General features: G+C 49.3%; 2 protein-coding genes across 9 annotated transcripts in view; one reads left to right on the top strand and one right to left on the bottom strand.

The window, feature by feature from the left end:
• The window catches only part of ACLY (ATP citrate lyase), a 62,106-nt gene extending 55,334 nt beyond the window's left edge, over positions 1-6,772 (bottom strand). The window contains exon 1 of one of the 6 annotated variants that reach the window (XM_063798578.1): positions 6,521-6,772. The gene's annotated coding sequence lies outside the window, so the exon portion shown is untranslated. The remainder of the gene's footprint in view (positions 1-6,520) is intronic. The other 5 variants (XM_054670885.2, XM_024350306.3, XM_054670883.2 and 2 more) reach the window with 5 other exon arrangements.
• Positions 6,733-22,414, top strand: part of ODAD4 (outer dynein arm docking complex subunit 4) — a 35,058-nt gene continuing 19,376 nt past the window's right edge. Inside the window, exons 1-8 of one of the 3 annotated variants that reach the window (XM_024350311.3) lie at positions 6,733-7,000; positions 11,352-11,483; positions 11,734-11,884; positions 12,608-12,669; positions 12,897-13,062; positions 14,692-14,916; positions 15,100-15,307; positions 21,196-21,282. In XM_024350311.3, the coding sequence (XP_024206079.2) occupies positions 6,887-7,000; positions 11,352-11,483; positions 11,734-11,884; positions 12,608-12,669; positions 12,897-13,062; positions 14,692-14,916; positions 15,100-15,307; positions 21,196-21,282 (1,145 nt within the window). In that variant the 5' untranslated portion in view covers positions 6,733-6,886. Of the gene's footprint in view, positions 7,001-11,346; positions 11,484-11,605; positions 11,679-11,733; positions 11,885-12,607; positions 12,670-12,790; positions 13,063-14,691; positions 14,917-15,099; positions 15,308-21,195; positions 21,283-22,414 lie in introns of those variants that run through there. The other 2 variants (XM_024350312.3, XM_054670886.2) reach the window with 2 other exon arrangements.

The following is a 22,414-nucleotide window of genomic DNA, read 5'->3' as shown; positions in this document are numbered from 1 at the left end:
TCGCCCAGGCTGGAGTGCAATGGTGTGATCTGGGCTCACTTCAACCTCCACCTCCCGGGTTCAAACGATTCTCCTGCCTCAGCCTCCTGAGTAGCTGTGATTACAGGTGCCCGCCACCATGCCCAGCTAATTTTTCTATTTTGAGTAGAAATGAGGTTTCGCCATGTTGGCCAGGCTGGTCTTTAACTCCAGACATCATGATCCGCCTGCCTCGGCATCCCAATGTGCTGGGATTACAGGTGTGAGCCACCATGCCCGGCCCAGTTCTACTATTTTTTCTTTTTATTTATTTATTTTTTATTTATTTATTTTTTGAGACTGCGTCTCGCTCTGTCACCCAAGCTAGAGTGCAGTGGCGTGATCTCGGCTCACTGCAACCTCCGCCTCCTGGGTTCAAGTGATTCTCCTGTCTCGCCCTCCCAAGTAGCTGGGACTACAGGCACGTGCCACCATACCCGGCTGATTTTTTTTTTTTATTTTTAGTAGAGACGGGGTTTCACCATGTTAGCCAGGATGGTCTCAATCTCCTGACCTCGTGATCCGCCCGCCTCAGCCTCCCAAAGTGCTAGGATTACAGGCGTGAGCCACCGTGCCCGGCTACTATTTTTTTCAAATGCATTTTCTGTTTATGTAGAGTATCCAGTTCTAAACCCACCTCTCTCCTTGTAACAGCCCAAGACAGGAGCTTCCAGCAAAGCCCCATCATCATCCACCCGGTGAAGAGCCAAGGATTCTAACTTCCGCACCACTCACTTTTGCCCAGTACTGACCAACCTTCCATCAGAGCTAAGGGCCTGTGTGTCCTGGGGAAGGCTCTCCAGGGAGATGCCGCCAGGGCCCCTCTCTCTAACCTGACAGAGGCTGCCTGCCACCAGGGAAGCTGGAGGGATGGCTAGTTCCACTCCTGGGCAGCAGTTATCTCTCTGGGGATGCAGCATCTGTGCTCAGGGAATAAAGTTTCTCCATGCAGCCCAACCAGGTCCAGGCTGGCCCCTTCCCAGAGTCACCCCCACTCCATTCTGACTCTCTCTCAAAAACTGCCACTGCCTCCTCCCCACCAGGTATGTTGCTATAAAATTCCCTCCTCTTTCAGGAAGAACCTGTGCAGCCCCTCCCACACACATAAATCACTTACCCTTGACTTTTACATATGACACATTTAAACTTATCTCTGAATGAGTTTATTATTATTATTATTATTATTTTGAGATGGAGTTTCGCTCTTTTGCCCAGGCTGGAGTGAAGTGGCGCGATCTCCGCTCACTGCAACCTCTGCCTTCTGGGTTCAAGCGATTCTCCTGCCTCAGCCTCCCGAGAAGCTGGGGTTACAGGCGCCCACCACCACACAGGGTGGTGGAGGTTCAGTGAGCCGAGATCCTGCAACTGCCCTCCACCCTGGGCGACAGAGCGAAACTCTGTCTCAAAATAAATAAATAAATAAAAATAAAAAAATAAAAGGAGTCTTCTGGCCAGGCATGATGGTTCATGCCTGTAATTCCAGCATTTTGGGAAGCCAAGGCAGGAGGATTGCCTGAGCTCAAGAGTTCAAGACCAGTCTAGGCAACATTGCAAAACACCTTCTCTACCAAAAAAAAAAAAAAAAAAAAAAACCCAAAAATTAGCAGGGTGTGATGGCATGCACCTGTAGTTCCAGCTACTGGGGAGGCTGAGGTGGGAGGATTGCTTGAGCTCAGGAGGGTGGAGGTTGCAGTGAGCCGAGATTGTGCCACTGCACTCCAGCCTTTATTTAGACACTCTGTCTAAATAAATAATAAATAAATAAAAGTAATCTTCTGACTGTTGTGTTGAGAAGGAAGTGGGGGAGGGGAGGCCAAGGAGACCCACTTAGAAGAATGTTGAAGTAATCCAGGAGAGAGATGATGAGGGCTCACAGTGAAGGCAGTAGTTACCTGGAGAGGGAGCTGTGAGTGGAGAGAGGCCTTTCACAGGACCCCCTGCTAGCAATATGTTTCTTGATTTACCTGTGTGATGACTACATAGGTGTACTTTTTTTTTTTGAGAGAGAGTCTTGCTCTGTCGCCCAGGCTGGAGTGCAGTGGTGTGATCATGGCTCACTGCAACCTCTGCCTCTCGGGTTCAAGTGATTCTCCTGCCTCGGCCTCTGGTACAGCTGGGATTACAGGTGTGTGCCACCACACCAGGCTAATTTTTGTATTTTTGGTAGAGATGGGGCTTCACCATGTTGTCCAGCCTGGTCTTGAACTCCCGACTCGAGGTGATCTGCCTGCCTTGGCCTCCGAAAGTGCTGGGATTACAGGAGTGAGCCACCACGCCCGGCCAGACATGTATGTTTATTTACTTATGTTCTATTTCACAATAAAAGAAGAAATAAAGCAATAACATGAGGAACATAGCTATAAATCGCTGGGACACACTGGAATCCAATTCTAGCACTCTTTATCCTGCTAATCGAACCCAAGGAATAGGCCCCAACCCAGCTCACTTATATCCTTGTGCTGTAGCCTGGAGCAAACCTTGTCATTTCTCTCAGCCTCAGAGTTTCTCATCCACGAAACCAGGAAACCACTGACTGGCTCTTTACTTCACTAGGGTGTTGTCAAGCTCACAGTGCTTTATAAATTGCCGGAAAGCACACATTATGATTGGTATTTTATGGTTTTTGTTTTGTTTTTTTTTTTGAGATGAAATCTCATTCTTGTCCCCCAGGCTGAAGTGCAATGGCACGATCTCGGCTCACTGCAACCGCCACCTCCCAGGTTCAAGCGATTCTCGTGCCTCAGCCTCCCGAGTAGCTGGGATTACAGGCGCCTGCCACCACATCCAGCTAATTTTTGTATTTTTAGTAGAGACAGGGTTTCACCATGTTGGCCAGGCTGATCTTGAACTCCTGACCTCAGGTGATCCGCCCGCCTCGGCCTCCCAAAGTGCTGGGATTACAGGCATAAGCCACCATGCCAGGCCTTATTGTGTTTTTAAAACAGCTTTCTTAATATATAATTAAAGTACAATAAACTGCACATAAAGTGTACAATTTGATGAGGTGTTTGGGTTTTTTTTGAGATGGAGTTTCACTGTTGTTGCCCAGGCTGGAGTGCAATGGCGCGATCTTGGCTCATCGCAACCTCCGCCTCCCAGGTTCACGTGATTCTCCTGCCTCAGCCTCCCGAGTAACTGGGATTCCAGGCATGTGCCATCACGCCCAGCTAATTTTGTATTTTTAGTAGAGACAGGGTTTCTCCATGTTGGTCAGGCTGGTCTTGAACTCCCGACCTCAGGTGATCCACCCACCTCAGCCTCCCAAAGTACTAGGATTACAGGCTTGAGCCACCACTTCTGGCCAATTTGATGAGTTTTAATACATGTATATACCTGTGAAACAATTACCACAATCAAGATAATGAACATATTCCTCACCTCCATGAGTTTCCCTGTACTCCTTTGTAATCTACCCCTCACTTCCCTACTGCCATGTTCCCAGGCAGTTAGTCTGCATTTTCTAGAATTGTATTTTATTTGAGATGTGATCTCACTATGTTGCTCAGGCTGGAGTGCAGTGGCCTGATCATAGCTCAACCGTGTTAGCCAGGATGGTCTTGATCTGCCCGCCTGGGCCTCCCAAAGTGCTGGGATTACAGGTGTGAGCTACCACACCCGGCCACATTTAAATATTTCTAGTTAATTTTTGTATATGGTATGAGGTAAGGGTCAAGGTTTAGACTAGGCGCAGTGGCTCAAGCCTCTAATCACAGCACTTTGGGAGGCTAAGGTGGGTGGATTACCTGAGGTCAGAAGTTCGAGATTAGCCTGGCTAACACAGTGAAACCCTGTCTCTACCAAAAATATGAAAATTAGCTGGGCATGGTGGTGCACACCTGTAGTCCCTGCTGCTTGGGAGGCGGAGGCAGAAGAATCACTTGAACCTGGGAGGCAGAGGTGGCAGTGAGCTGAAATCACGCCACTGCACTCCAGCCTGGGTGGCAGAGTGAGACTCCATCTCAAAAAAAAAAAAAAACTCAATATTTATATTTAGACAGGCATGGTGGCTCACATCTGTAAGCCTGGCACTTTGAGAGGCCGCGGTGGGAGGACTGCTTGAGTTCAGGAGTTCAAAACCAGCCTGGGCAACATGGCAAAACCCTGTCTCTACCAAAACAACACAAAAATCAGCTGGGTGTGGTGGTGCGTGTCTGTAGTCCCAGCTACTCAGGAGGCTGAGGTGGGAGGGTGGCCTGAGCCCAGAAAGCAGAGGTTGCAGTGAGTCAAGATCTCATTACTGCACTCCAGCCTGGGGGACAAGGCCAACTCTCTCTCAAAAAATAAAAATAAAAATTAATTAAACACATATTTACATTAAAATATTTCCAGTTGATTTTTGTATATAGTGTGAGGTAAGGATCAAGGTTTTTTATTTTGGATTTTGTTTTTCCATATGGCTATCCAATTGCTTCAGCACACATTTGTGGAAAAGAGTATCCTTTCTCCATTGAATCTCTTTGGCAACTTCATTGAACATCAATTGATCATATATGTGTGGATCGATTTCTGTTCCATTAATCCATATATGTTTACATATTTATGCTAATACCATTACCGTAGCTTTAAAATAAGTCTTGAAATCACAGAATGTAAGTTTTCTTTTGTTCTTCTTTTTCAAAATGGTTTTGGCTATTTTAGGTCTTTTGCATTTCCACATAAATCTTAAAATCAGCTTGTTAATTACTGAAAAAAAAAAGGTTGCTGGGGCCAGGCACAGTGGCTCATGCCTGTAATCCCAGCACTTTGAGAGGCTGAGGCGGGCAGATCACCTGAGGTCAGGAGTTCAAGACCAGCCTGGCCAACATGGTGAAAACTCATCTCTACTAAAAATACAAAAAATTAGCTGGGCATGGTGGTGTGCACCTGTAATCCCAGCTACTCAGGAGGCTAAGGCAGGAGAATAGCTTGAAACCGGGAGGCAGAGATTGCAGTGAGCCGAGATCACATCACTGCACTCCAGCCTGGGTGACAGAGTGAGACTCCACCATAAAAAAAAAAAAAAAAAAAAAAAAAGCTGCTGGAGTTCTGATTGGGACTGCACTGAATCTATAGATCTCTTCCTTGCAGGAGGTTTTTTTCTGATTAATCCTGGTTGCTCCAGCAACAGTCCTCAACTCATCAATGAGCCCACCTTAACTTAGAACAGGACCAGTTTCACTGCAGGTCCTTAAACCTGTTGCTGCTCCTTAAACACCCTGTGAATGTACACACCTCCAGCCTTTGCACACGTTATTTCCTTTTTTTTTTTTTTTTTTTTTGAGACAGGGTCTTGCTTTGTTACACAGGCTACAATGCAGTGGCCCAAACATGGCTCACTGCAGCCTCGACCTCCCACGCTCAAGCGATCCTCCTGCCTCAGCTTCCTGAGTAGCTGGGACTACAGGCACACGCCACCACACCCAGCTCACTTTTGTATTTGTGGTAGAGACAGGGCTTCGCCATGTTGCCCAGACTGGTCTCGAACTCCTGAGCTCAAGCGATCCTCCCACCTCAGTCTCCAAAGTACTGGGATTACAGGCATGAGCCACCACACCTAGCTCTCATTCTCTACTTACGTCTACTGGGCTCCACCCTACTCACCCTCAGCTCAAATATTACCCCTCTATGAAGATGTCTCTAACTCATCCCAGACCCTGGCTGAATCATTCATTTGCCTGGGTTTCACACCACTTTGTCCTCATCTCCCTCACAGGCACACAGAACTTTTAATTACTAGTTAATATCACTTTAAGTGGCCATTACTTGTTTATACATCTTTCTCCCCTATTAGATAAAACTCCTTCAAGCAGGGACCATATTATTTCTTATATTTTGAATTAAACCTTTTGAGATAATCATAGATTCATATGCAGTTCATAAGAAATAAATACAAAAGAGATCCCATGTACCCTTTTCCCAGTTTCTCCCAATGGTAACATCCTTAAAAACTTTAGTACAATAACACAACCAGAAAATTGACACTGATACAATCCACTGATCTTACTCAAATATCCCCAGTTTTACATGTATGCCGTGCGTGTGTGTGTGTGTGCATTTGTAGTTAAAGACATCTTTTTACTATTTAAACTTTAACAATGACATTAGGACGTTTTGGAAGTAACGTAGTAAAGGCAGTTAAGCAAGCTACTTAGGGTATCGTTGGAGCCCAGAAGAAGCACCTAGTCCACTTTTGGAGGAGTGGTGATGGTGAGGGAATGGGGAAGGACGTCAGAATATGCCTTGGTCAAGGCCCGCTACTAGTAGCTGCTCAAATAACTGCGTTAAATTATGTTGAACCCAACGTTATTTTCCATGTTTTCTTATGCAAATCCTCGCATCCCTGAGTGTTCCATTATTTTCATATTTATTTGGCAGGTGGAACATTCGAGGCTGGGAGCCCTTAGATGCCCCGCGAGAGGTCACGCAGTTAGGAAGTGACAGGAGCGAAGTCAGCCCAAGTCCGCTGACTCCAAGCCCAGTGCTCTCTCCCCCTAATGGCGGTACGCCGGGCACATATCCTTACCACGTATGCCTCATCCCTATTCGGAACTTTGCCTCCAACCCTCTTCCTGTTTTCTTGGCTGTCTTACAAGGGAGGCTTTTCAGGCAGCAACTCCAGAGAGAACCGACAGAGCGTGCAACAGCAAACACTAACCAGCCCAGCCGTCAGCCACGCAATCATCACTCCCTGGCCCAGTGCGCGGCAGAACTGGCGCAAGCGCACGCCGGCAGGTTGTACCCAGAATCCGGGCCCTTGCCAGACAGGGGCGGAACCGGAAGTCGCTGTACATCTCATGGTTGCTAAGAAACGGAGCTTCCACAAACCAGATAGAGGTTCTCCAGCTTTTCTTTGATTGTCTCTGCTTTAGCGTCTCTAAATCCGGTCACCATGTCGGACCCCGAAGGCGAGACCTTGCGAAGCACCTTTCCCTCTTATATGGCCGAAGGCGAGCGGCTCTACCTGTGCGGGGAATTTTCTAAAGCCGCGCAGAGCTTCAGCAACGTGAGTCGAGCTCTCAACCTATCCATCACCCCATCACCCGTCACTTTTTTTTTTTTTTTTTTTTGTGACGGAGTTTCGCTCTTGTTGCCTAGGCTGGAGTGCAATGGCACGATCTCGGCTTGCCGCAACCTCCGCCTCCCGGGTTCAAGCGATTCTCCTGCCTCCACCTCCCAGGTAGCTGGGACTACAGGCGCGCGCCACCATGCCCGGCTAATTATTTTGTCTTTTTAGTAGAGATGGGGGTTTCACTGTGTTGGCCAGGCTGGTCTCGAACTCCTGACCTCGTGATCCACCCGCTTCGGCCTCCCAAAGTGCTGGGATTACAGGCGTGAGCCACTGCGCCTGCCCCCTGCCCTCACCTTTTGATTGCAGATAACACTGAGGTCTTGATGATGCCTGGAGGACCCTGTTGTTTCTATTATTCACTGATTTTTGATGGACACACTGCTGTCACAGATAAGCCCTGTGGTTGGCCATTTTCTACCAGTTCCCACTTGCAATCTCCATTCTCTGCGTTAACAGTGACCTTTTCCTCTACTTTTACTTAAATGTTTCATGATTAACTGGCCTCCTTCCACAGAGCAGCCTTACCTTCCCATCATTTGCTGGCAGATTGGATGGGAGGTTGCATGCAGAAGCCTCAATGTCCCCAGCACACCGTTGCTTATAAAAGGTGGCCAGTAAGCAACATATGATTATTATTATCAATTTTGAGACAAAGTTTTGCTATGTTGCCCAGGCTGGAGTGCAGTGGCAAGATCTCAGCTCACTGCAACTTCCGCCTCCCCAGGTTCAAGCGATTTTCCTGCCTCAGCCTAGGGAGTAGTTGGGATTACAGGCATGTGCCACCACGCCTGGCTAATTTTTGTATTCTTAGTAGAGACAGGGTTTCACCATGTTGGCCAGGCTGGTGTCGAACTCCTGACCTCAAGTGATATACCTGCCTCGGCCCCCCAAAGTGCTGGGATTACAGAGGTGAGCTGCCGCACCAACCAGCAACATTATTATAGTAACCCTAGTATAAATTGCATCATCCCACCCTAAGGGGATTGGGTGATGGTTTTTGTTGTTGTTATTGTTGTTGTTGTTGTTTTGGAGACGTAGTCTTGCTCTGTCTCCAGGCTGGAGTGCAATGGTGCGATCTTGGCTCACTGCAACCTCCACCTCCTGGATTCAAGTGATTCTCCTGCCTCAGCCTCAGGCACACTGCTAAGCATACTGGATTTTTGTTGTTGTTAAGATGGAGTTTTGCTCTTCTTGCCCAGGCTGGAGTGCAGTGGCGCAATCTCGGCTCACCCCAACCTCCACCTCTGAGGTTCAAGCGATTCTCCTGCCTCAGCCTCCCGAGTAGCTGGGATTCCAGGCATGCACCACCATGGTCGGCTAATTTTGTATTTTTAGTAGAGACGGGGTTTCTCCATGTTGGTCAGGTTGGTCTCGAACTCCCCACCTCAGGTAATCCCCCCCACCTCAGCCTCCCAAAGTGGTGGGATTACAGGCGTGAACCACCCCGCCCAGTGCATACTCAATTTTATAGATTAGGAAATATACAGAAGTTGAGCAACATGCCCAAGGTCGCTAAACTAGCAAGTGGCAGAGGAAGGATTCAAAGCCGGGCTCAGACTCCAATGCTGAGGTGCTAACCACAAAACTACACATCTGACATCTGCATAAGGAAACTGTTTTTTTGTTTTTTTGTTTTTTTTTGTTTTGAGACAGGATCTCGTTCTGTCTCCCAAGCTGGAATGTGGTGGCACAATCACAGCTCAATACAGCTTCAAACTCCTGAGCTCAAGTGATCCTCCCACCTTAGTGTTCCAAGTAGCTGGAGCTACAGGCTTACGCCACCACGCCTGGCTAATTTTTTCTTTTCTTCTTTTTTTTTTTTTTTTTTTGTAGAGATAGGTGTTTTGCTATGTTGCCCTGGCTGGTATTGAACACTTGAGCTCAAGTAATACTCCCGCTTTGGCCTCACAAAGTGCTAGGATTACAGGTATGAGATACAGTGCCCTAAAAACATGTTTTTATGACCATTTCTTTTGCTCCAAATTGCCCACTTCTTCTTCTAGATGGAGTGGTAGGATAACCCTGTAGTTTTGAGACTTCCTGTAAGATCAAGCTTCTCAACAGCTCCCCAGAGTCGTTTGTCCCTTTCAGTCACCAACCACACCCTAAAACCAGAAATGATGACCAGATAAGTGAACAATTGAGTTCGGTAGCCCTGTCCCCACTTATTCTCCTCCTGCTGGATCATGTCCCATCCTGAAGTACCCACCAGCAGAGAAAAAAGAACACCCTGAGGGAAGGGTAGCCTTGGATGAGAAGCAGTCACTTTCCAGAAAGACAGTAGCTACTTCCTCTTCTTAGAAAAGTAGGAAGGTCTTAGAAAGGGGTGGCTACCAGGAGACAGAGGGTTGCAGTGAGCCAAGGTCATGCCATTGCACTCTAGCCTGGGCAACAAGAGTGAAACTCTGTCTCAAAAAAAAAAAAAAAAAAAAAAAAGACCAGGTCAGGTAGCTCATGCCTGTAATCCCAGCACTTTGGGAGGCCAAGGCAGGTGGATCACCTGAGGTCAGGTGTTTGAGACCAGCCTGGCTAACATGGTGAAACCCTGTTTCTACTAAAAATACAAAAAATCAACTGGACGTGGTGGCGAGTGCCTGTAATCCCAGCTACTCCAGAGGCTGAGGCAGGAGAATCACTTGAACCCGGGAGGCGGAGGTTGCAGTGAGCCGAGATCGTGCCATTGCACTCCAGCTTTGGCAACAAGAGCAAAACGCCATCTCAAAAAAAAAAAATTAGCCAGGTGTGGTGGCAGGCGCCCGTAGTCCCAGGTACTCGGGAGGCTGAAGCAGGAGAATTGCTTCAACCCGGGACTCGGAGGTTGCAGTGAGCAGAGATCGTGCCACTGCACTCCAGCCTGGGTGACAGTGTGAGACTCTGTCTCAAAAAAGAAAAAGGGGGGTGGGTACAGTTAGATGCCTCAGGAAGGACAGTACACCACAGACTATGGTAATCATCTCACACAGAAGAGAGGACACTGGGAGTGGGGATATTGCCCTCAACCCCACTTTAGGGTCAAAATCACAGTTTCATTTTCCTGGCATTTTCTTTTTTTTCTTTCTTTCTTGTTTTTCATTTTTCTTTTCCCTTTCTTTCTTTTTTCTTTTTCTTTTTCTTTTTTTTTTTTTTGAGACAGCGTCTCACTCCATCACCCAGGCTGGAGTGCAGTGGCATGATCTCAGCTCACTGCAACCTCTGCCTCCCAGGTTCAAGCGATTTTCTTGCCTTAGACTCCCGAGTAGCTGGGATTACAGGTGCTCACCACCATGTCTGGCTAATTTTTGTATTTTTAGTAGAAACGGGTTTCACCACGTTGGCCAGGCTGGTCTCAAACTCCTGACTTCAAGTGACCCACCCACCTTGGCCTCCCAAAGTTCTGGGATTACAGGTGTGAGCCACTGCACCCGGCCTCTTTTTGTTTTGTTTTGTTTTGTTTTTTGAGACAGAGTCTCATTCTGTCACCCAGGCTGGAGTGCAGTGGTGTGATCATGGCTTACTGCAGCCTCGACCTCTCCAGGTTCAAGCAATCCTCCCATCTCAGCCTCCTGAGTAGCTGGGACTACAATCATGGACCACCACGCCCAGCTAATTTTTTTTGTATTTTGTAGAGACAGGGTTTTGCCATGTTGCCCAGGCTGGTCTCAAACTCTTGGGCTCAAGCGTTCCGCCCACCTTGACCTGCCAAAGTGCTGGGATTACAGGTGTGAGCCACCACTCCCAGCCTTTTCCTGGTATTTTCATCTTAATCCCCGGATATAGTGATTAGTTCTTGATTAGCTACATAAAAAGAGAAGGCTACTGGAATGGTTAACCCACATGGCAGATAGTCCTCAAGTCCACTTCAGAATGCTTAGCCTTTGAAATTTGCTTTGAGTATGATGTGTTGCCATTTCAGGTTTGTAGTTGAGTTTGGTGTGCCCCAAATACCCTACAGTTCTATTGCCTGAGGGGACTGGGGGGCTCTCAGACATTGGTGGAAAGTCAGCGTATCCACAGAGCAGCATATTCCTACTCTTCAGCCAGTGGCTTCCACAATAGCCATGATTTGACCTTGTTCAAGGTGAGCCATATGCAGATAATCAAGTTGACTGAGCGCAGATCGGAGTTGTTCTGCTTAGGAGCCAGAGGCCTGTGTGCTGGCCTGAAGAATCCCCTTGATTCTTCAGAGCCTTGATTTCTTCAGAGCCTGAAGAAATCCCCTCTGCAGGAGGGTTTGGGCTGCCCTTCCCACTCCAGCTTCTACCTTGCTCTTCATGCTGGCTGTCAACCTGACTGGTTTCTTTGTCAGGCTCTTTACCTTCAGGATGGAGACAAGAACTGCCTGGTTGCTCGCTCAAAGTGCTTCCTGAAGATGGGAGACTTGGAGAGATCCCTGAAGGATGCTGAGGCTTCGCTCCAGAGTGACCCAGCTTTCTGTAAGGTGACTGCATGGGCGGGAGGACTGGATCCTGTCATTGCCTGTAGCAACTTCTGGTTACAAGTAGTTGTTACAAGTAGAACCAGCCAGACTGCCTAGTGTTTGATGCCATTTTCTCTTCCTAGGTCGTTGCCTAAGTCTCTGCCCCCTGTATTCCAACCTTGACCTTCAACCCAGGACCCTTCTGTTCCACCACATGTGAGTCCTATAAGGCCTTATCTGTTCACATTGATTTGATTTCCTCCCATTCCAGGGGATTTTACAAAAGGCTGAGACACTGTACACCATGGGAGACTTTGAGTTTGCCTTGGTATTCTATCATCGAGGCTACAAGCTGAGGCCTGATCGGGAATTCAGAGTTGGCATTCAGAAAGCCCAGGAAGCCATCAACAACTCAGTGGGAAGTGAGTGACCACAGGGCCTATGCCCTTATCCAGGAAGGTCCTTGGAATCCTTAGGTTTAGAGGAAGGCTGAGTTACAGCAGGTGAGCAGCCACCACCAGGCCCGCAGGGAGTCCTGCACCTGGATTTGGCTGCTGCAGTGTTGTTGAGGATTAGCCGGGCATGGTGGCGGGCACCACCTGTCTGCTGGGGGGACCATTCCCTGATGCACACACTGATCTCTGAGCGCTGCAGCCTTGGGTTTTCCTAAAGGTCAGATTAGAAGGGCTGTTTCAAAGTAGGCCTGTCTTTAGCCTGGTGTCAAAAGCTATAATGCGGTCCTGAGCCCAGCCTTCTATAGTCCCTGGCTTCTTTCCTCACCAGACGCATACCAAGGGCTGGCCTTAGCCATCAGCATTATGGCAGGGGGAGATGGGAAGCAAGTGAGAGCAAGTGAGAGCTTGCTCTGTCGGTGGCAGGGCCTGGAAATGGACAGTTTCCCCTGCATCCTTGGCCTCCCTTTGTTTGGAAATCTGGCTGCCATAGCCTTGGGCTAGCGGGGGCTGTTAGGTCCTAGGAGTTATACCAGACGGCCTGCACCATTTGCCTGCTAGGCTGGCTTAGGGCCAGCTTTGCCACAGCCTCCACCATCCCCCTGCCAAAGGCAGCCATTTCTACATAAAAATATGTGATAGGTCATGCCTGGGGGGTCTGGCCGACCTGAGCTCCAGCTTCTTTCCTTGCAGGTCCTTCTTCCATTAAGCTGGAGAACAAAGGGGACCTCTCCTTCTTAAGCAAGCAGGCTGAGGTAATGGCCCTGGTTCTGTGGTTGTATCCCTCTAAGGGAAGAGGCTATGTGTGCCTGAGAAGGGGTCTTGGGAGTCTAGCTGCAACCTGACCAGGCATACTCCGTGACTCTTGGCCCACAGAAAGGTCCTGGAGTTGGAGGAATCTGGGATCACAGACCCTAGGGCCATGGCTGGGTACACTCTGCTCCTTGCTGAAGCTCTGTTGGGTGTTGCTCCGTTTTCTCAGAACATAAAAGCCCAGCAGAAGCCTCAGCCCATGAAACACCTCTTACACCCCACCAAGGGAGAGCCCAAGCGGAAGGGCTCGCTCAAGAGTGAGAAGACTGTCCGCCAGCTTCTGGGGGAGCTCTACGTGGACAAAGAGTATTTGGAGAAGCTCCTACTGGATGAAGGTTTCGGACGCTTTGTTGGCGCGGGGCCTTGCGGGAAAGGAAATCTGGGTGGAGGCTTCATGCACGAGCTGAAGGCAGAGCCTGTCATATAATATTAGCTGACGTGTACCTGTGGACAGGTTTTATTAGCGTTCTCATTTTACAGATAAGGAAACTGAGGCGCAGACCAACAGAAACTAAGGTCATATATAGGTAGGCAATGACATGGCTTATATTCGAATCCAGGAAGTCCAATTTTAGAGCAATGCTCCTAAGTGCTATGGTACCCTGGGAGGGGACAACAGAGATTTGGTCTCCTTTACCACCACAGTCCCTGAAGGGACATCCCCTTTGCCTTCAGTCCTTACAATGGGCAAAGGAATCCAGCGGACATGTGCTTAAATCCGAGGATATTAGTTCTAGAATGCTCTGAAACATCATCTGGTCCAAGTTCTCCTTTCGTAGATAAGGAAATAGAGACCCTGATGGGGAAGGAACTTTCATAAGTTGACAAACAAGTTCATGGTGGAGTCAACATCAGAACCCAGGCCTCTGACCTCCAGTCCAGTGCTCTTTCTTTTAAAGACAGAGTCTTGCTCTGTCACCCAGGCTGGAGTGCAGTGAAGCAAACTCGGCTCACTGCCACCTCCACCTCCTGGGTTAAAGCGATTCTCCTGCCTCAGCCTCCCTAGTAGCTAGGACTATAGGCGCCCACCACCACATCCGGCTAATTTTTTGTATTTTTAGCAGAGATGGGGTTTCACCATGTTGGCCAGGCTGGTTTTGAACTCCTGACCTCAAGTGATCTGCCCACCTCGGCCTCCCAAAGTGCTGGGATTACAGGTGTGAGCCACTACACCTGGCCAGTCCAGTGCTCTTTCCACCACACTGCTGCCAGTGACAGGATGAAGGACAGAAGCCTGAGATGAATGTCCCACATCAACATGGGGATGGGAGTATTGCCATTAGCTGATAAGCCTGAGCAGGATCACCTGTGAATCAAATGCCTCTTCTCCAGAATTGGCTTCCCAAGGTCATGTGTAGGGTTCCCTGTTCCGTGACACAGGAACAGCTTCACTGCTGGCACATCTCCTTAGCAACAGGCCTGAATGCCTCCTATTCTCCAGAGGACCCGCTGCAGAGGGAAGAGGTGGCTTGAATATTACCTCAAGTGGCCTTGTAGCTTTGCTTCTGGCTGTAACCTCTGGCCAGGCAGTGGGCAGGACTTGGGCACCCGCCTTCCAGCTTCCAGCATGCACAGGCCCACTGGGCACCTGGGAAATCACTGGGCACTGGCAGCCTGGGCCAGATCGTGCATTTAGACTCAGTGTTATCTGAGGACACAGCTTGAACTGGGGAAGCCCTGAGGCTTCTCAGCGAGCCATCCACCAGCTGCCCCTTCTGGCTAGCTCCTCATATCTTGCCATAAGGGGCCCATAGCATGGAACTCCCTGATAGTGGGGCTCTGGCTGCCTCCTGGCCTGGATAAACCCACTCTGCCACTATGCGCACTCACACTCCTCTCTGTTTCAACAACTCCAAGCAGAGCAAGTTCACAGAGGGCCCTGCAGCAGCCACCGGGAGGAAACAGGAGGCAAATCCCTTAGAGGCCTGTTCTCCTTGGCGCCTCCTCACACCCCTTCCCCACAGACCTGATCAAAGGCACCATGAAGGGCGGCCTGACTGTGGAGGACCTCATCATGACGGGCATCAACTACCTGGATACTCACAGCAACTTCTGGAGGCAGCAGAAGCCGATCTACGCCAGGGAGCGGGACCGGAAGCTGATGCAAGAGAAATGGCTGCGGGACCACAAACGCCGTCCCTCACAGACAGCCCATTACATCCTCAAGAGCCTGGAGGACATTGATATGTGTAGGTGTTGTTCTCAGAGGGTGGGGCAGGTGCCTCCAGTGCCTTATCAGGTGGGGAAGGAGCAACCAGGTGTCTGAGCCCCTGGTCTCTCAGACCTGCAGATGGTGTCTGCAGGAAGAGGAGTTACCCTGTCAGCTAAGAGGAGGCTGCCCTGGCCTCCACAGCACCCCTTTCCTTTCTCAGTGCTCACAAGTGGCAGTGCTGAAGGGAGTCTTCAGAAAGCTGAGAAAGTGCTGAAGAAGGTACTGGAATGGAACAAGGAAGAGGTACCCAACAAGGATGAACTGGTTGGAAACTTGTATAGCTGCATAGGGAATGCCCAGATTGACCTGGGGCAGATGGAGGCAGCCCTGCAGAGCCACAGAAAGGACCTGGAGATCGCCAAGGAATAGTGAGTGCCCTAGGGGAGGCCACTGGCGTGAGCCTACAGAGAAGGACACCTGGGGCTATCTGAGGCCCTTGCCAGGGCTGCTGGTGGCTTGACTCCCATTTTCTGCTCTGCATGCCTGAGGTAGATTCTCCTGGAGGTGGGGACCACCTGCCCAGGACTGAGGGTGGGGGCACCTAGACTGTTAGCTTTTTTGCCACCAAAAGGGTAGTGGCTCAAAATTCCAAAAAGCTACCCAATGATCTGGCTCTTAGGGATGTTTATATTCTTAGATCAGCTTAACGAGCATGCATGAAGCCCCAGACATGCCAGATGCTGCTAGTGTGGGAACACAGTAATAACCAGACACAAGGGCCATTTCCCTGCAGATGTCAAGCAAAAAGGGACATAGCTAATTAATTGCAATTGTGATAAGTGCCACGAAAGAAAAGTACAGGATCCAGTGTGGTGAGAAATACATTCCAGGAGGACTTGATGACATTGGGGAACACACAGGGCCTATGGAAAGGCCCTGAGACAGGTGGGTACTTAAGCCTGGAGAGCACAGCATATTGCCAGGGAGAGGGGCCAAGAGGAGGCTGAAGGAAGTGGGCAGGGGATGGATCAAGCAGGGTCTTGTAAAACCGGTGCCGATCAAGAGCACGGGCTGTGGAGTCAGGCAGACCTAGGCTGTGGAACTTGCACCGCCCAGCCGTGGGACCTGAGATAAGCCACTTTAGCTCCCTCAGCCTCAGGGTCTCCTCCTGTTAGCTGGGCACCCTGTAGGGCAGAAGGGAGGATGAAATGCAGAAGTACCTGTGCAGACCTTAGGACAGTGCCTGGTATCCACAATAGTAGTAACACCAGCTCTCCAGAAATGAGATCTTCTCAAGACTTGCTGACTTCCACCCAGAGGCTCCATCGCTTTCTCAGCATCCTGATTCTACCCTTTGGAGTCATCCTTGACTTCCTCCTGCCTGGTTTCTACTCATCTCACCATTCTGAGCCTCCTTGATCTCCCATCATCCCATTTGCCCTCACAGTGCCCAGCCCTCAGCCGACCTGAGTCCTGCTGCTTCCCCTGCCTCTGCTGTCTCTCTCCAGCTCCTCCCACAAATCTCCAGAGACACATGCTATGAACTCTCCCTCCCCTGCTCACAAGTGGGGCTGGGCCCCTCACTGCCTGCAGGTTAAAGGTCAAGCCCCTTTGCTTGGCCCTCAGGCCCTCTCTAAACCCACCCTGGCCCTCTTATAGCAATCTTCCCTTGGGGTCAAACGTTCCTGAACATTCCTGCCTCCTGCCCTTTCCTCTTCACTGATCCAAGCCCCACATGCTTTCCATTCCCAGTTCATTTCTCGCCTGCCTCCGCTGTGCTGAGCAGGAATATCCCATACTGGCCATCCCATATTAGAAAAAAACAGCTTTAGGGACAGACCTGTCTTCTATCCCTGTCTTCTAACTGGCTCTGCCACTTAGAAGCTGTGTGGATTTGATTAAGTTGCTCCTCTACTCAGTTTCCTCATCTCTAATGAAGGCATAATAATACCAACCCACAGGGACTGTGGGGATTAGATGTGATGTATATATATGGTACCTTGGATCCAACCATCTCCCATGCACAAATGAGTTAGAAATCTTTACTTCTCGCCAGACCTCTCTCCTGAGCCTCAGACCTGTGTGTCCAGCAGATTCTAAGACATTTCCATCTGGATGTCCCACAGGAATCCTAAACTTAACATGTCCAAATCGGAATCCCTTATCTTCCTCCCAAACTTACTTCTTGAGGGTTCCCCATCCCCGAGGATAGCACTGTTGGCCACTGAGTCCCAAGCCAGAAGACCGGAGGCTTCCCAGATACCTCCTTCCCCTCTCTGTTTTTGCCATATCGCTCAGGTTGGTCTGGATGACAGGCGTGAGCCACTGCGCTTGGCCCCCTCACTGTTCATGCCCAGCAACGGCCATGTCTTGTCCTGTCCATACTTTCTCTGTTTCCCTCCCACAACTCAGTCCAGACCATCCTTACTTCTTGCCTGTTTCCTCTGACCTGGGCTTCCTACAGTTCAGCTGTCCTTTCTCTGAAAAACAACTCCTGTGGTTGGGATGAAATTTCAATGCCCTGCTCAACACAGGTTGCCCTTCTTCACTTGACTTCTCCTGGCCTGTCTTGACCTGGCTTTCTCCAGGCCCCCAGGCATTCTGGGCCCCAGCCAGTGCAGAGCTCTGTGCATATCCTCCAGCCCCAGGAATGCTTTCCCTTTTCCCAGCACTTGCTTTATCAAGCTGCCGCCACACATTCTTCAACATTTCAATAAAGGTTGAAAAGCCTGCCTCCTAGGGTGGATCACGAGGTCAGGAGATCGAGACCATCCTGGCTAACACGGTGAAACCCCATCTCTACTAAAAATACAAAAAAAATTAGCCGGCCGTAGTGTTAGCCGGGTGTGGTGGTGTGCACCTGTAGTCCCAGCTACTTGGGAGGCTGAGGCAGGAGAATGGCGTGAACCCAGGAGGCGGAGCTTGCAGTGAACCGAGATAGTGACTGGGCGACAGAGCGAGACTCCGTCTCAAAAAAAAAAAAAAAAAAAAAAGAGAAAAAAGAAAAGCCTGCCTGCTGCCCCAGGGGGTACAAATCCCTCCCCTAGGCTCCCTCTCCACAGGTAGCCTTTCTGTCCTGTTAGACTTTGGACTTTGGAAGGTGCTATTCCCAGCATCTGCCACACAGTGGGCATGTAATGAATGTGTGCTAAGTGACTGAATAATTTCAGATGGAGTTTCACTCTTCTTGCCCAGGCTGGAGTGCAATGGAGTGATCTCGGCTCATTGCAACCTGCAACCTCCGCCTCCCTGGTTCAAGTGATTCTTCTGCCTCAGCCTCCCAAGTAGCTGGGATTATTGGCAGCCCGGCTAATTTTGTGTTTTTAGTAGAGATGGGGTTTCACCATGTTAGCCAGGCTAGTCTCTAACTCCTGACCTCAGGTGATCCGCCCACCTCAGCCTCCCAAAGTGCTAGGATTACAGGTGTGAGCCACCATGCCCGGCCTATTAGTTTTTAACATCCACGAATGAGCCTCACCCAGGCTTACTCCAGTCTTCCTTGTGAGTCCCATGTGCTCCAGGAGCTCCCTCATTCTAATCAGCCACTTGCTAGATTAGCCACTTACTAGTCTAAGTGGTTTTTTCAGTGCCCACGGCACTCATTTATTTCTCTGAATAATCTATAAATTATTTGATCACATGCTTTATTTTTGCTATTATGATTTTTAGTACATATTGTTATGAAAAATGGACATATTACAGCTTATTCACTCATTCAACTCGCCAGAACAGAGTACCCACTCTAGAAGAGGGGATCCACTCCGACGGGCTGTGACAGCAGCAGGTGCACAGTGTGGCCCAGGGGCCAAGGAGACAGGCAGGTGGGAGCTTGGCAGGGGCCTCAGGGAAGGCAGCAGGGTCAGCAAGGTGGGCAAGGGGGAGGGAGAAGGGGACCTTGGGCAGGGCAGAAAGATGTGGCAGGGATGGAGGACTTGGAGAACCACAGGTAGGTAGGTGTGGCAGGGCTAGGGACCAGGGCCTGCAGGCAGTGGGAGGTCTGGATGCCATGCCTCGAAACCGGTTCAGCCCTCAGGCACTGAGGCCCAGTGTTTTTGTGTGTGTGTTTTGTTTTTTTTTGTTTTGTTTTTTAGCAACAGGGTATTGCTCTGCTGCCCAGGCTGGAGTGTAGTGGTGCAATCATATTTCACTGCAGCCTCCAACTCCTAGGCCCAAGCAATCTTCCTACCTCACCCTCCTGAGTAGCTGGGTCTACTGGCATGAGCCATTGTGCCCGCGTTTTGTTTTTACACAAGTACTATAATGTCAGGCTTGCAGGCTTGAACCAGAACTGCGTGGTACTGAGAGCAAAACCTGAAAGTTGTCCCCCGCAACCCACTTCCCGTCACTTCCCAGGATGATGTTGTTGGAATGTGTCCTCTGGCGCCTTTTCAATGTGTTTACCTACACACTCATGTACATATGCAGGATTTTTTAAAACCAAAGCAGTTCCTTGCTATTTTTTTATTTTTTTAAAAAAGAATATGTCTTCCTCTCAAATATAACCACAGGCCAAGCACGGTGGCTCATGCCTGTAATTCCAGCACTTTGGGATGTCACACGTGTCCATGTGAAGAGACCACCAAACAGGCTTTGTGTGAGCAACAAGGCTGTTTATTTCACCTGGGTGCAGGCGGGCTGAGTCCGAAAAGAGAGTCAGCAAAGGGTGGTGGGATTATCATTAGTTCTTATAGGTTTGGGATAGGTGTACAAAATACATTCTTAAGGGAGGGGGAGAATATTACAAAGTACCTTCTTGAGGGTGAGGGAGAATATATCGTATCAGGGTGGAGCAGGAACAAATCACAATGGTGGAATGTCATCAGTTAAGGCTATTTTCACTTCTTTTGTGATTCTTCAGTTACTTCAGGCCATCTGGTTGTATACGTGCAGGTCACAGGAGATATGATGGCTTAGCTTGGGCTCAGAGGCCTGACATGGGAGGCTTAGGCAGGAGGATTGCCTGAGACCACGAGTTTGAGAACAGCCTGGGCAAATTAGTCAGATGTGGTTTCTTGAGCATATAGACGTAGTTACTCAGGAGGCTGAGTCAGGAGGATCCCTTGAGCCCAAGAGTTTAAGGCTGCAGGGAACTATGGAGGCCAGGGGTTTGAGACCAGCCTAGGAAACGTGGCAAAACTCCATCTCTATTAAAAATACAAAAATTGTTGGGAGGCCGAGGCGGGTGAATCACGAGGTCAGGAGTTCAAGACCAGCCTGGCCAACATGAAGAAACCCTGTCTCTACTAAAAATACAAAATTAGCCAGGCATGGTGGCACATGCCTGTAATCTTAGTTACTCAGGGAGCTGAGGCAGGAGAATTACTTGAATCCTGGAGGTGAAGGTTGCAGTGAGCTGAGATCGTGCTATTGCACTCCAGCCTGGGCCACAGGAGTGAAACTCCGTCTCAAAAAAAAAAAAAAAAAAATTAGCTGGGCATGGTGGCATGTGCCTGGAGTCCCTGCTACTCAGTGGCTGAGGCATGAGAGTCACTTGAACCCCGGAGGCGGAGGCTGCAGTGAGCCAAGATTGTGCCACCGCACTCCAACCTGGGTGACACAGCGAGACTCTGTCTCAAAAAAAAAACAAACCCCAAACACACATACACACACACACACACACACACACACCCCGCATACACAGAAATTGCCTTTCTTAGAGCACTGATAACATTTAGATTATTTTTTTTGGCCAGGTGCAGTGGCTCACATCTGTAATCCCAGCACTTTGGGAGGCCAAGGTGGGTAGATCACCTGAGATCAGGAGTTTGAGACCAGCCTTTCCGACATGGCGGAAAGCTTGTCTCTACTAAAAATATAAAAATTAGCTGGGTGTGGTGGCGGGCGCCTGTAATCCCAGCAACTCAGGGGCTGAGGCAGGAGAATTGCTTGAACCCGGAAGGTAGAGTTGCAGTGAGCCAAGATCATGGCACTGCCCTCCAGCCTGGGCAACAGAGTGAGACTCTGTCTCAAAAAAAAAAAGTAATTATTTTTAATGCTTATTATTATAAACTGTGCTTTAATGACTGTTCTTGTCACATTATCTTTTTGAGGTAGATTCCTAGAAAGGCAATTGCTGGTTCAAAGGGACATCTTTGCAAACTGTTGATTGATTACTCTCCAGAAAAGTCCTGATAATGTTCATTCTTGGCCCCAGGGCACAGGATGTGCCACATCCTTGCCAGGCTGGACATTGTCCCTCCAACTGAAACCCTGAGTTTCTGAGGCCAGGGCTCCTGTCTTTGCCTTCTTTCCTATTTCCACAGTGCCTAGAACAGCTGATTTCTAGTGAATGGCTTGTTTTGCTTCTTCCCCACAGTGACCTTCCTGATGCAAAATCGAGAGCCCTTGACAACATTGGCAGAGTTTTTGCCAGAGTTGGGAAATTCCAGCAAGCCATTGACACGTGAGTGACCAAGAATTGCCTCTTCCCCACCTCCATGGTTAGAACTTCTCACCATAACATGAAAATTTGTTTCCGGTGATAAGAATCCAGCCTGGGCAACATAGGAAGACTCCCTCTCTACAAAAAAAAAAAAAAAAATTAGCCGCGCATACTGTCCTGTGCCTGTGGTCCCAGCTACTTGGGAGGCTGAGGTAGGAGGATTACATGAGCCTGGGAGGTTGAGGCTGCAGTGAGACATGATCACACTACTGCACTCCAGCCTAGACAATATGTTACCAGTGGAAGGTATCCAAGTTATTGCCGGTGAATCTGTACAGGTCTGCAGCAACCTCAATTCTTGCCTCCTCAGAAGAAAGAATTTGAATGAGGAATGGGAATTTATTGAAAAGCTAGGCCGGGCGCAGTGGCTCATGCCTGTAATCCCAGCACTTTGGGAGGCCAAGGCAGGTGGATCACTTGGGGTCAGGAGTTCGAGACCAGCCTGGCCAACGTGGCAAAACCCTGTCTCTACTGAAAAAATACAAAAATTAGCCGGACACGTTGGCACGTGCCTGTAGTCCCAGCTGCTCGGGAGGCTGAGGCAGGAGAATCGCTTGAACCCGGAAGGCGGAGGTTGCAGTGAGCTGAGATCATGCCGCTGCACTCCAGCCTGGGCGACAGAGCAAGATACAGTCTCAAAAAAAACCTTTAGGGCAGGAAAGAAAGGAACGTATACTTGGAAGAAACCCAAGTGGGCACTGAGAAGGACAAATGCAGTGTTGGTGTTTAACCTTGATCCTAGGACTTTACAAACTGGCCCCTTTCCCCTGATTCTTCCCTTAGGGTTGGCTGCCCATATGTGCAGTGCCCTCCTTACCCTTGGGAGGTGAGCACGCACAGTGTGTTGAGGAAGTGGCATGCATGCTTATCTGAGGCTTTCTTCCTCTCATCAGTGGAGTGCCCCCCGAAGGTCATGCTCTACCATTTTGTCTCTTAATGTGCATGCCTGGGAAGTTGCTTCTCCCTGGCACCTACATTCAGTTAACACTTTAGTGCGACAGGTATGGACCATCAGGAAATGCCCTCTCCATGACACTGGCTGCCAATTTATCACTTTTTTTTTGTTTGTTTGTTTGTTTTGAGACGGAGTCTC

Source organism: Pan troglodytes, chromosome 19 (genome assembly GCF_028858775.2).
Source record: "Pan troglodytes isolate AG18354 chromosome 19, NHGRI_mPanTro3-v2.0_pri, whole genome shotgun sequence".
NCBI classification, from domain to species: domain Eukaryota; kingdom Metazoa; phylum Chordata; class Mammalia; order Primates; family Hominidae; genus Pan; species Pan troglodytes.
The sequence above is the reverse complement of the archived record's forward strand: the minus strand, read 5'-3'. Positions and strand labels throughout refer to the sequence as shown.